The 14817-nt window shown below is 46.2% G+C and overlaps 1 protein-coding gene across 1 annotated transcript in view; it reads left to right on the top strand.

Moving 5' to 3' along the window:
- Positions 1-1136: 1136 nt before the first annotated feature.
- The window catches only part of T265_09608 (hypothetical protein), a gene marked incomplete at both ends in the record, with an annotated part of 39750 nt that continues 26069 nt past the window's right edge, over positions 1137-14817 (top strand). Inside the window, 2 exons of the mRNA XM_009175729.1 lie at positions 1137-1867; positions 9980-11305. Of these exons, the coding sequence (XP_009173993.1) occupies positions 1694-1867; positions 9980-11305 (1500 nt within the window). The remainder of the gene's footprint in view (positions 1868-9979; positions 11306-14817) is intronic.

The following is a 14817-nucleotide window of genomic DNA, read 5'->3' as shown; positions in this document are numbered from 1 at the left end:
GAAATCAACCCAAAAGACATTCGCCGTTCTTCGGATCAGTTGGCGCACCTCCTGCCATTTTACTCGCATAGACTTACAAATACACTGTGTGGCCTACGTCAGACCGCTCCTTGAACGCACCAACAAAGTTCTTTACTCAGGATGCACGGAAGACGTAATCCTTAATGAGAACTTCCAGCAATGTGATACGGAATTGGTTCCCGGTCTCAGATCTGTGGACTATGAAACGCGTCTTACAGTTCTTGACCTCTTTCCCATGGAGTATCACTGCCTCCGAGGGGACCTAATTCTTACATGAGCCCTGTTTGAACAAGGCCTGGCGAACAAGTTTTTTACGTGGACCCAGCAAACACAGAGCGGGGACGTGGTAAGAATATTTTCAAGCTCAGAGCGCACACTTTCATCGGGCAATTTTTCCTCTCATTTTGGTTATTAGTAGCTGCGTGGGGTAACCTTCCTCCGACGGCTGTCCACGCTCCATCTAGAACCCAGCTTAAAGCGCTACTAGACGTTTATTTATACGAGTCCTCACGTCGGCAAGAATGTTGCTCCGCGCTGAGAACTTATAGAGCAGTGCTACACCCTTTTTTCACTTGTGCCTTTCAGGTGAAAGACAGCTACTTAACGAAAAGAACATAGCCTAATCGGGAAGCTTGGGCGAAAGCCTCGATCCTGTGTATCAATCCGTAAGTCGGTTACTGACTCCCTAACCCTGACAAGGTTGTGAGTTCAACTGGTACATCTAATTACTAGAACGCAGGAGAGAAATGTCTCACTCCTTTTCTGTACGCTTCGTGCGCAAAATCCAAATAACTGCACTTCGTGTAATCGGTTGCCTCCATATCAGAAAGAAACTTGTCGCAATTCAACTCATCATTCGACACTAGAGCGTGTGTACTAACGCAGTGGGCTTGTGTAGTTCGAAGATATGCGTGCAAAACTGCTGCATTTTAACTGGAAGTTCCCACTTCAAACACGGTAGTTTTTGAGAATTTTGCAAGAACCTAATGACGACGGAGACTCAGCAACGAGCTACGAGCGGATTGAGCAGAACCGGAATGGCTAATAGCCGATTGGATTGGTCTTTCGTCCAATGGGCGTTAGGTGTTCGCAGCACCTTAAAGCGCGAGCAAACCGTTTGCTGAAGGTCATCTCACGCGACAAGCTCGAATGACTCGTGGTTTCCGTGTGCAGCTATGAGCAATGGGTCTAGACGAGAGCAAATTGCATCATTCTCCAAAGAATCCATCTCGGGACTACAAAATATGCTTATCCGCTCCCATCGTACCATGGCGGATCATTCACCAGTGCTCAATAGAGCTGTGGAAAAAGTCACATCGAGGTAAATCCATAACTTCTCTCGGTATATTACGACCTGACACAGAATACTTCAACTTTCCTGACAGACCGATGCTTTGTAACTACCAGCTTCCATATGAGTGCACCCCCGCATTTTGTTTGAGCAGGCAAAATATCATAAACTGTCGAAAGTCTCGTTCAGTTTTTACTCTAGGGAAGCGGAAACGGAGCACAAAAATGGCTGAACACTTCGAATACAACCACATTCCCGCGCGGCTTTCATCTATCCAGGTAATGGTATATTTTATTCTGAATATCCACGTTTCAGAATCTACATTTCAAGTCGATCCTCGATACCCAATGTGGATTAGCCGTCGTTCATTTGGCACGGGATATGATAACGCAGTTTGCTGTAGTTGACTTGTGTATCAACAAATTTTTGGGATCTTTTGGGCGGCAGACTATCATTTTCAATCCGGAATCAACGACTGGAAAAATTTCACCCGACGGTGGGTGGTGTCTCATCAAACTTTCATCTCCTCAGAACAGGAATGTTTCTCTCCTGAAGGTGAGTTCCTCCGGCTAATTTTGGCGTGATCAGTTTGCGAGTATGAGGTAATGTAAACAACCAAATAACCTCACACTAGAGTGAAGCTTATACACCTGAGGCTGTTCGAAGTGGTTTGAGTAATTTGGAGCAGAAAGTGATGTCGCTTTTGTCGAATTTATCTTTTGGTTATCGGCAGCCGGTGATAACCGCTTTACGTAAGGTGGAGTGATGGGCCTCAGAGCGAAAAGCTTGCGAAGTAGGTATACCCCCAGAATTTTCTACATATTATGCGCTGTTTATATTCACGTACTTGTGAGAATTTATGAGAACCTTTCCTGCAGCGATGCCCACTCTCTCCATTTTACTTTAATTCCTTCATTGGTGAGATAATGAGGCGGACACGCGGATGTCACCAAAACTGCGGTGTTCATGCCTCTCCTAACGAGAACCTTGTCAACCCGGAATGGCAGGCAACATCGTTCTCAATGTTTGAAGAAGACAAGGAGGAACATTCATTACTAGAAAATACAACTTGGGTCATGCAGTCCTTCGGCGTGTGCTTTGCATCCACAATGTGCAGAGTCGTGCCGCTGAACGTGAAGTTTTTGAACATGTCCCTAAAAACAGAGTGATATTGCAGGTTGTGGAGTGCTAAATGTATCTCGGTAGTTTCATTAGCTTTGGCGTTAGTGTAACAGATGAAGCGGACGCACGAATCTCGAAACCCAGAATTGCGTTCGCCGATTTGTGCCACTTGTGGCGTCAAATACGCATATCACTGAGTTGAGTGCTAAATGTAACTCGGAAGTTCCGTTAGCTTTGGCGTTAGTGTAACAGACGAAATGGACGCACGAATCTCGAAAGCCGGAATTGCGTTCGCCAATTTGTGCCACTTGTGGCGTCAAATAGGCATATCACTGGGTCTCAAAGGATGCGTGTATTAGATCACAGTCCGGGTGGAGGATCTGAGACATCTTCAGCTCTTTCACTGTCTTTCACGTGAAGTTGACCCAGACCGTCTTCCGGCGATGCCTATGTCTCGTAGCCTTTCAACAACAGAGCCCTTCTCGCAGTGTTGTGCATGCAGCTATTTTGACTCACTGATATGCCCTTTTGGCGCCACAAGTAGCCCCTTCTGGCAAATGTTATTCCCGCCTTAAGGATTCGTGCACTGACTTTAGTAGGCACAATTCCCTCAGATATAATACAACTACAGAAGAATGTAGAACTCTACGTAGCCTCCGGTGGTTCTACTGAATTCCCAAAGCGATGTTCAGGGACTAGTATGTGTTAAGCTTAACTTTACATTTTGTAGATTCAAGACACTGCTGAACTATGGAGTGCTTGTGGCCAGTTTATCCGATAGTTCCTGTGCAGTATGTTCGCCTTCAAAGATTAGAATCCTACCGTTTATGTACTCCAAATTCAAAAAAATTCTCATTGACAACAAGTTGGACACAGATGTATACCCTTATGGGTTCACCTCATTAGTTTATGGATGAAAACTTGAAAAATAATGAAAAGTAGGCTTTTTCGGCTACCACTGTTTTCAGGATGGATATTAGGGACCCTTCTTTCACTAACGCACAAAAAATGATTTGCATATAAGGTCCGGATTTAGTTCAAAACCTCGAGCAAATTCGGTAAGAAGTGCTGGCCGATGGGCGGGATCAAACGCATCTTTGGAACCAAGGAAAACCAAGATTGTTGGTCACCTGTCCGCAAAGCGCTGCTGTAGCACCTTAAAGTGTTCGGATGTGCCCGATTCAGCATCCACCCGGTCGAAATCCCGCTTAACGCTTACGGGACAAGGTTTCGCCTACTGCCCTAAGATGACGAGGTTAATGACGTCACAGGCCTTATGACGACGGAAGTCAAACTGACACCTCTGAAGAGACACCTCTGTAAGGCGAAGAGCACGGTAGCTTTTCCAATAGATGAAAATGGAGGACAGTTGAAAAACAACTAGGTATGAAGGACAGGCAACTTGTCTCCATCCTGGGATTCTCCATTCCTTTGTCAGCAATGACGAAGGAAGGCAAGTTGTTGAATTTGCAGTTTTGAATTGGGGACAAGAGATGATGTAATTTACTGTGGCTATGTTTCAGTGAAGTTGATATCTATATGATATCCATGAAGACTTCGGCCAGTCAATATTCATGGCGTTTGTGCTGTTAGTTCCCTTTCAAAATATCTGATTGGGCATTGGAAGTTGTAGACACATCAGAATGCTTGCGTCAGGCCAGCGTCAAGTCCCTTCTCATCCATGCCCCCTCCCAATTCGGTCGTTCGGCAGTTAAGCACCATTGTCAACACTGGGTTTTGGGTCTCGGATAATGGTGGTCTTGGCTGGCTTAATTTCTGTAACTTACGCGTCAGTTGATTTATATTAATGCAAGACCCGTCTAGATCTCCAGCTCACACCAGCTGTTTATGCGAACACACCAAAGATCTGTTAATAGCTCTGCTGTAATAGTCCAGATGGGTCCATGTTTTTATGCGGTGGAATGTTAGGGCCTCTGATATTTCGAGTTTCGGGCATGCCCCCAAGACTGCTTGTTCACTCATTTTCAGCTTGTTAATTTTTTAACACCCGTTAGCGTTGACCTACGTCTGAAGATGTCTACCCTCATCCCCCCCAAGAGTGGTTGTTAGACGTTTGCTCTGATGAATCAACCGCCATTATGAAAGCATGCAGGCTATCAGTTGACCACGTTATGCGAAATGTTTTTACCTTTTCTTGCTAGAAGGTTTTTTATTTTTCTGGACTACCTATGGAGTAGGTCTTAAAGAGGATGCATTTCAATGTTCTCTCCGTATGGAGGGTGACCGCCTTTGAGGGAAGCTTAGTTGGGTTTAAACTGCCACCTCCCTGGGTGGGGGCCTCGGGACTCAACTCATCCGCCGTTACTGACACTGTCAGACATGGTTCAGTCACACAAACGTTGGCGCCAGTGCATCGAAGCTATCATCTTCAATGTGTAGCTGCTCAGTTCCTCGTCCCCCCCCCAAACAGTTTATAATCCGAACTAACTTATTATGCCATAGTCTCCGTTGCTTGGCTATATCTCCCACACTCCCATTTTTCGGTGACTGAAACTGTAGCTGCCTGAACCAACGTACCCTTAGTACATGGTTTATAGCTGGTAATCCGACTGACTGACGGATTTTGAGGGTGGTCTCGTAAGATCCAGATAAGTATATGGTTGTTATGATAAATAGTCCGTTCCGTGGCCTTTGCTATCAGGAGTTTTTTCATAAATAGATGAAAGCCGCGGGTGGTGTAAAATGGCCTCTCTTTTCTTCAGACAGTCGCCCCTGACATAATACTATTCGTGGTATGTAATAATTCTCCGCGCTGTTCGAGGTGCTAACCAGCAGAGTTACCTAACATTTCGCGGTTCCTTTAGATATCTACAATTATCATACATGTCGAAACCTTTCTATAGTGACAACAGTTCTATCCTGTTTGTCTCGGATGGTCTGGTTTCTGATCAGGCTTTTATTGAGTGGATATGACTTCTTCTAAAGCAACCACAGGAACCAACGTGTGTTCTTTCCCCCATACAATGACCAATCATAGTTGTCCGCTTTGTGATTCAACCCGTCAAGAGAGGTACTCTCAAGATGAGACTCCTTCAACCTGGTTCCCCCTAAATTCGGAAGTCGATTGAAATTCGTGACTTCTGAAAGCATGACCCCAACTCCTAACAATGATCACCCTGCATGTCTCCGAACGTGGATCCTCCTCGCAGTCGGGATCAGAACTCCAGACTCATGCGTGCGGTTTTCTGGGACCCAATGCCTTTGTTACTGGATGTGCAAGGCTTTCTATCGTCGTAGCTACAGGACTAAAGACATGGTTTCCCCTCTGTACGGCACCACCACTTTTATCTTCTCTCTGAAAGGATCACAAGGAGATATGGACCAAACATCAATCCCCTGAACCGGCACCAAACATCAGTAAGGTCTACAGCTGATCATTTTAAAGGAGCCACCTTTCGATAGGGATTCATTGTAGCTGAAAAAAACAGTGCAAACCACTGAACTTTACGACACTGAATGCGACAAATCAGCTGCACTTCATACCATTTTACTCCACTTTACAACAACCATTTCGTGTGACAGGCTGCGTCATCTCCATTGATGTCCCGTCATCATAATCATCATCGACAGCACGACATCGGTCATCATCATCATCGACAGCATGACATCACTGTTCAACATCGATGCTTCACTGCCGTACAACAATGATTTATTTGAAAGTCTTATTGTAAAGAAAAGAGTAAAAGTGGACGGGGGAGAGAGTTAGTGCTAGCTTATTGCACCATTCTGAGGTACCTACACCTCCAAACACATTCAGGCAATCTGGATAGAAACTAACAACAAGATCGCCACTAACATCGTTTTGCAGTCATATATTACAGCGTCTCCAAGCAGGCGCAGTGAGAATCACGTGGTCCCCATCTTTGAATGTGAGTAGCACCGACAGCACCCAAACGTTTCGTGATTTCTTCCATACTCTGCTGCCATGTCAAGGGTTGGCCACCTCGCTGCTTCCGCCAATCTGAATTGGGCATGGAAAACAGCACTCTCTTCGGCAAACGATGATTCGGTATACGCAACACATGTCCCAACCAACGCAGCTTCTGGTGGTGGACACATTCTTCGATGGAAGTACCCGTTGCACAACCGGAAACTTGCTTTCTAAGTGCCTTGTTACAGATACGCCGACACCAACCCACACGAGCTATCGTCCTGGGACAACGATTGTTGAACACCTGAAGACGTCTCAGTTCTGCGGCTCGAACAGGCCAATTCTTACAGCCATACAACGAAACAGCCTGCACTGTAGCTTGACACACACGTCCCTTCAGATTCAGGGATAAACCTTTCTGACGCAATAGGTGTCTCAGGTTAGCAAACGCGGCCCGAGCCTTGCAGATTCGCGCATGGACCTCATTTGTCACACTACAATCAGAACTAATACAACTTCCAAGATACGTAAAACTACCCACAATTTCCAGTACCTCTCTCTGGGTTGTAAGTCGGGTGTTCAGTGACTGCATGTCGAGGAGCATGACCTTACACTTTGTGGGTGCAAAGTGCATACCAAAGGACGGGATGATTTTAGTCAGTTCATCTAAAAACACTTGCGCCTTCTCCTCCTATTCGAAAATGAGAACGACTTCGCCTGCATATCTCAGATCGACAAGGTTTTCGTCACAGGTTATTTGGACACCGGGGTTTTGGAGACCTTCCAGCGTTCATCGATCACGAAGTTAAACAGGAATGGGGAGAATGGGCGCCCCCAGCAGACACCACATCGTGTACGGAAGCTTTTAGAGAGCTCGCCGTATACTCTCACGTCCAAAAAGTCAGAATACAAAGAGCTTATTATGTTCACGAACTTTCGGGGTATTCCTTAGTGGGCAAGCGTGTCAAAAAGAACAGACCGGTCAACCGAGTCGAATGCACCTTGGAAATCGAGGATTACTAGAATTTTGGGTCGCTTATAAGTATGGCGTTGTTCTAGCACCTGACGCAGTGTGAAGATTTGGTCAAACGAATGGCGGTGACAGGCCAAGTCCACACACACAATTTCAATTCAGGAAGTGAATGCCGGATGCTGGGTTGAAACCGACACTCTCCGAATCCAGTCTGCCGGTAGCGATCGAGGTTCTCAGCTGCCGTCCGAGTTGGCAGCACCATTCCGTCCATAGTGAAGAAGTGAATGTAGGTTTTTAAAGCCTACTTAGGAGTTTTCGTGCAACATGATTGAATCATTTGGAGTTGTTGCTGTGACAGTTGTTCGAGACGTGGGCTACTGAAGCAGTGATATTTTGCTGAGCCGTCCAGTGCCCATAATGTGCCTTAGACGTAATTGATGAAATGACCTGGGGTCTGCGGATATCCAGCACTCGAAGCGGCCAATCTTCACAACCGTAAAGATTGAGCGGATTACCGTTTTGACCAAAAAACGTTCCGTGCCAGCTTATTTCACTTCTCCTTCATTGGGTTTTCAGAAATTGCATTACACTTATTTTGTTGTATCGATACGAGGACCAAACCCTTTTTTTCAACTTCCCCGTTGGGTAGATTGACGCAGTCCAGGTATCGAGCTGTTGTGTTTGCTGAGTTTCATGGTGTACCAGAAGGATTACCCTTTGATCATTTACTTGTGTGGTGAATAAGTATGTCTTATTGATGTTGATTGTAAGTCTGATGAATCCCGCATGTTCGCTCATTCCGTGTAGGTCAGTGTCTTCGTCTAGTTTTGGTGCACTCGCGGTTTGTAATCCAGTTTTCTGGACTCTTTTGCGCACCAGAGTATCCTTCCAGTACCTGTTGCCTGGTCAATTAGGAGGTTAAATAGCACGTACTATAAAGGAATTCCTTGTTGTTGGCAAGTAATAAGTTTTGGTGGTAATAAGTTTGGTTAGCACGTCACTAATAAGGAGGGTAGCTCATAACGACTCACGTTGGATAGAGTCTAGTGCAGTCGGAATTCAATGAAGCCGGCAACGGTTTGCTGATAGGATTCGGCCCGATGTTCCAGAAGTCAACCTAGAGTCAACATCTCGCTCATATGTCTTCTCCCTAACTGGAGAAGACGTGTGTTTGAGCACCTTGTATTTTCGACTAAATATATTAGCGGTAATTTCAACGTACTGTTTCGTCACATTTCTAATGAATTCACTGGAAACTCGGGATATCCCATCCACAATGAGCACATTCCACCTCCCGAATGGAAAGAAATAGTATGTGCAGAAGCAATATTTACCCTAGGGGCTTACCATAAGAGCCTTTCAAATCAAGAGCGATTAACGGCATTCACTCAACTACACTTTGCAAGCCATCGTAAAAACTTTCCTTGGCGGTTGGATCTGCTGAAGAGGTGGATGGGTACACGACACTTATACTTAAATCTAGCAGGGTGCCTCTGAATGAAGCGACCAAAATTCTGGACAAGACAGGGTTCCAAGTTATTCGTGCACTGTGGGCATCGTCACTCAAGACAGGTCGTATAGACTCGTTATCCATTTGAGTCCTGTAATATGACCAGTAGGTCTCTGTTTCCGCTACAGGGACCCTTTTGTTGCCTAATTGGGTTAGTCTATTCTCAGATGTGTGGTATCTAGCCTATGGATCACCACAAATATCCTCTGACACGGTGCGGACATTCCAGTAACCAGTACAGGTCTTGCGTTAAAAGCCCCGGCTCGTTTACCTCCCACCCATGCTGACGGGTTGGCACGATGCGTATCGCCTTTCGGGAACACCATAGCGTCATGTGAGTTTACCGTTTGGACAGCATGAAGTAACGAGGGGATATAATACGAACGTCGTCTAGGTCACTAGGTCTTTGTACGGAATGACACCTCTAGCCTTTGCACAACCAAGTGTGACCTTCGGGGCAGCAGTAAAAATGTGGAGGGTGATGAACCAAAGTCGCTTTTGTGATCACTGGTTTCCGGGGTTGTTCTTATCTGTCTGCTTGGCCAGAACTACTTCATGTCCTCACCGTTGTTAGCCTGGGTTCAGTCAGCCGGACAGTCAGCCGGCCTTCGGCTAAGCTTTGGCACCCGACACTCGACTTCACCTTTTCACTTTATTGGAAATTCGCCCACCATATGGAGGCGGAAGGCTACATGGTAGCAAGTTTCTTTGGGGCATTTCGCGAAGTCCAAGGGGCTATCGTACTCGCCTTCCATCTCCCACCATACTGAGGCGTTTGGATGTACTGAAAGTACATGTCATTTCGGAAAACCACCGTCTTGCTCAGATGTGAATTCTGCTAAATTCTGGAGTCTCTAAGCGCTGTGTTACTGGGATTCTATAAGCAATCACGACGTCCCCTGGGGAAACACCTTTAAACCTGACCCACCTATGACTGGTCTCACAGGAGTCCGCTTTGTATCATTCAAAAACATGTTGCTTCTTTAGCTGGAGTGATTGTATTCTTAGTCTATTGCGATACTGAATCCAATAAATCCCAAGAGTTGCTCCCATCGATTATAATGTCTTGTGGTACTTTTAATTAGGTTTTGGTTAGTCCTCAATATGAGCCCTTTGTGCCACAACTTTCATAGGTAACCGAAACTTTTCTACCCCGCTCTCTCTCTTCAGCTGTACGATCTGCGCTGCTGTGAACTACTGACGGAGCTTCTTCTATCTCCCCATCCAGAACCTGTGCCCTTGGTAAATGCGCCAGCACCCGCGCGAACTCCACTAGCTCCGAATCAGAATGTCAACCGTCCGCATCCGACTACCGAACTTAATCCACTACAGCGACGTATGACCATCCTGAACGAAGATAGACAAGGAAGGTCAACCGACGAGAAGCGACATTTTGTGGCGACTCATCGGTCAGCCTCCGTGTTGTTCGCTTTCGATCCACGCTTTTTACACTCCCGGATTGCTATTACCAATGTGAATTTTGTGGATCCTCATTTTGATGGATCTGCGTTGGAGGCCCGAACAAGCTTGACTCTGATGACCCTGCCCACCTGGGAAAGGGTCGCAACAACCACCAAGTTTAAGTGCCCGGTGTTGGCCAGTCGCAGTCCCGCTTCGGCCGGCACGTCTTCTAGATCCGCCACTGGCTCTTGTCAGCAGAGTCCTTCGAGTACAAGTGTATCTGGACGTGTCCTACATCGGCACAGAGCAGCCTCAGAGGCAAATCAGCCTATAGATAGGCAGCAAACCCACTGGCCTACTCTGGCCTCTCCTCATATTTTAAGCATATTCTATTCGCGAGACGGATACCTTCTGTTTGTAGTCTCCACCGAAAGTCGCGTGTGTCGATGTTCCACAATAGGACACCACGCTTCTTCCACCAATGTCAGTACTGTTTTTCCATTCGCCTCCTCAGAGTCTGTGGAAGATCGTGAGGATGTAGTTCTTCGTTCATCTCCTGTTCGCGTCAATGCCACAGCCAATCATGACGGCTCTCGAGCCCATCAAATACATCGCTCGGGAGCCGTCTCGTTCTGTCTTCCATCATCCGAGAAGACAGAAGTCTCACAAAGACACAGAGACCCGATTGCATCACATACATCCATGCTTGCACCAACTCTTCCAGGTTGTATTACTTTATGGTTGACCATTTTCAATTCAGACACACTGTCCCGCCTCAGAACTTTACGATTCGACCGACCAGTCTGCCCTGTACACACATGCCCCACAAACTATATTCCGGTGATGAGCCGATGCGGGTCTCGTCTGGCTCTCATCACAAATCAATATGTTTCCCAGCATTTGAGTAAATACCGTTCAGGACTATCCGCAAATTGTGTGGTCAACACGGGCGTGCTAACTCCGGCCTCCCTGCGGCACTCGATACCCTCAGTCAATGTGGATGTTTACGCACGGACGCATATGAATCATTCTCGTCACCCGGACTGTAAGGCTGGCGTACATTGTAGTAGTTCCCAGTTGACGCCAGATAAGCAGGTGAGCTCTCGTTGTTTTTTCTTCGAATTTCGTATGTTTTATGAGCCTAGTGTGTGTCTCAACTTGATCATTCAGGTGATCTGTCAAGAGAGCCCTGGCTAATGATCATCCGAAATTGGGGGCTCTTGCTCGTTAGTACATTGAGCAGCACTGGTCCTTTTTTAACCTGTTGAAATTTGTAACTTTTTTGTAAATAAGACTTGGGATCACTATCGCTTTCTAGAGCTTGTGCACACCATGGTGTTCTAAACAATACAATCTCTCAAAGGGAAGAGAAATATCCAGTTCTTCTTTGAGGAATGGGGTTTCGTCAAACGGTTTCCGAAGAGCAACTGTCCTCTTGAAAAATACTATCTATCGGTAGCTCAATCCTTACGAAGTGATCTCGGCTGTCCGTACTAATGCTTTCGCATAAATTTATCTGTTCTCTGTACTGTACTGGTGACTTACTGGTTAGCTCACAGCATTGAGCTGTTACCCCCAACTTTGTCATCTTCCGAAAGTCTGTGGGTTTGGTTACGATACAATATCCGTCTCTCTGTTCACTAGTCTTACTGAGAATTCGAGATAGCTCATTGGTTAAGGCGCTAGATTACCGACTAGAAAGTCCGTGGTTCAAACCCATCCCCGGCATCTCGACTGCTCCTGTCTAGGCTTGGGAAAACTGGCAGTATCTCAGTCCGTGTGCTTCCTTCGGATGGCTTAGCAGCTAGAAACCGAAAGGGTGCTAGAACTGAACTGAACTATCATTACTATTATTATTATTATTAATTATTGAGTGCTATTTTTCAACGGAAATTTGACAGTTATTTGAACTGTAGTATACCGTTTCGGTCACACCATCGTAGGACTATTTGGAGTGGTCATTACTTACAGTTTTCTAGCTTAACGTTGATCGCACTTAAGCTCGACTTTGTAAGAATGTCGTCCTGCCGAGCTAAAAGGACGTGATGCACAAATCAGATGACGATCGAGGGAGTATTTCTAGGACTGACTATCCCGAATTTGTCACTCCGACGGCCCAGTTGAGATTTTTGCCACTTAAAACAAGTTTATCGCACTTGGTAGAGCACATCACTAATACGGTTGCCGGAAGCTACAGTTTTCCGCCCTACCTGGGGTTTAGCAAGTGAATGCAGCCCTTGAGTTTCCATCAACTTAAATCCATTCTACTTGAATCCCGAATTGTACACAATTGGCAAAGTACACTCATTTGCAAATTACACTGACGTTCACCTATAGCACCCTTTCGTTGCCCAACTGCCACGCCATCAGAAGGAAGCACGAGGGCTGGGATACTGTCAGGCTGCCCAAGCCTAGGCAGAGAAAGAAATCGGGTTCGAACCACGAACCTTCCGGTCAGTAAATTCGTGCTCCGACCCCAATGAAAGGTTGCCGTTCCTTCTGGAGTGTGCAACCTGACTCCGTTCATGTCATTATGCGGGCTGCGTTAGCACTTCGCCTTCTATCAGCATCATCATCAACTTCGACAAGTTTCAGTAGCGCAAGGATATCGAGCTTATCTGGCTATAAAGCTGTCTATCTAAGTCATCTGACTCGACTAAATGAACAGTGGATATTGTCGAGATCAGCAGATCTTATTGCTTCGAGAAAGACTATGCCATCAACTAACGACCGTGATGGCGCACGCAGATCCCTCAAATACCAGATAATCAAGAATAGGGACCGTGAACACTAGTGTATCGCGAAGGCCCGGTTGATAGAGAGGGCTTTCGCTGTAGGCAACAGTCGTGACCTATTTCAGCTGATTTGATCAGCCGGCCAAAAGAAGCTAAGTGTCAGTGACCAGATGGAACGACAATTCACTCACAAACTCATCATCTTGAGCAATGGGCTGAACACTTCAAAGAATAGGTCACTTGGCCCTCTGGAAGAATCCGCCTGCCGTCAACAACAACTATCCGGGGTGAAATACCATTCCTCCTACGCGACAAGCCACCGGACCCGGTTGTCTGCACCTCGCACTCTGGTGAGCAGTTTTACAACCCTAGTGCGGAAGATTTGGAACAAACACAGAGTAGCTATGGAATGGAGCGCCTCGGTGGTCATCCTAGTCTTCAAAAGGGGCTCAAGAAAGTCTTGTGAAGACCACAGTGGCATCAGCCTCAGCAACCAAAGCGCTCTTTGCCATTATTTTGCCATTATTTTTGGTCGATTATCAGTAGAGATGGATTCGTGAGAATGCAGCTAGGTTTCGCCTTTGGTGGGGATGCCTTGAAACGTCTGAAAGCTGTTTTCCCAATTGTCAGAAAGTTTGGCGGTGTCTGGCAATCACATGTGTCCCAAATTTGTGTATCTTATGAGGCTACCAAGCCCATACCAGTCCAGTGACAGAGGTCCCGAAATGTCCGGTACACAACAGTGTTTAGGGTACTACGAACCCTTGTTTTCCACTCACCCCGGGGATGACTTTTCCTGGTCAGTGGTTAGGGCGCGGAAAGTTCTAATCCCGACTGCTCCTGTCTAGACTTGGGTAACCTGGTTATCTCTCAGCCGTCTTGCTTTCTTCGGGTGGCATGACAGCTAGACACCGATAGGAAAGGTAAACGATTACCGACAAAATGGAGTATATCATAGAACACTCACAAGAAGAAAAAGAGGTAAACAATTAATTACAAGAGGCAGTAGAAAAAAAGCACGATAGAGAAAACCCAAATTCCTTATGTATTGCTAGTCCTGTTACGGAAGCCCGGTATACGGTATTGAATACTCACAATTAGGCAGCATAGCAACCAAAATGGCGTTCTCAATGCTATAAATCGATTACATACTTGCCCATCTACGTGTAAGGAAATCGTTAAGCTGTAGCACCCTTCCGGTGCCTAACTGCCATGCTACCCGGAGGAAACATGAGGGCTGGGATACTGCCAAGTCGCCCAAGCCTAGACAGAGGAAGTCGAGAGGCAGAGTTCGGGTTCGAACCACAGACCTTGTGGTCAGTAAATTCGCGCTCTAACCACTGAGTCATCTCGCCCTGGTTGAAAACTGGCTGCCGAACACCTTCCTAGTGATCTATTTATTTGTTTCCGCGGAAGTAAAATGTGAAAAAGCTTGCTCAACGCTTCCAACGGAGTTTAGTTGGCCAGCTGCAAAGCATTCGCTCTGAATGCGTCCTCTTGAACTTAAATACTTAGCAAACACTGCAAAGCGGTCCCGTAATTTCACCTCCGGATACCAGATCAGACACTACTCGGGCGTTTCTTCAGTAGTATGCACCGTTACACCAGTAGTTTGTGCACTTTCTAAGGGGTAATACCGACAAGTCTCTTCATGAGATGTCATTGTTATGTGGGTATATCTGTGTTAACTTACGATAAAGTATGCACGGCCCAGACTTCGTTTTGAGTCCTAATCTCTATTTTGGCAACCGATTGAAATGGGGACCAATGATAAACTTAGCTATTAATCGCTCACTGAAAATTCAGCGAGGTCGAATATATGCAGTATTCCAATCCAACATGCGTGTGCAGTTCCAGTTTAAAGCACTGTTT

This window comes from Opisthorchis viverrini (genome assembly GCF_000715545.1).
Source record: "Opisthorchis viverrini unplaced genomic scaffold opera_v5_294, whole genome shotgun sequence".
In the NCBI taxonomy this organism is placed as follows: domain Eukaryota; kingdom Metazoa; phylum Platyhelminthes; class Trematoda; order Opisthorchiida; family Opisthorchiidae; genus Opisthorchis; species Opisthorchis viverrini.
Note: the sequence above shows the minus strand (reverse complement) of the source record. Positions and strands in the feature narration are given on the sequence as shown.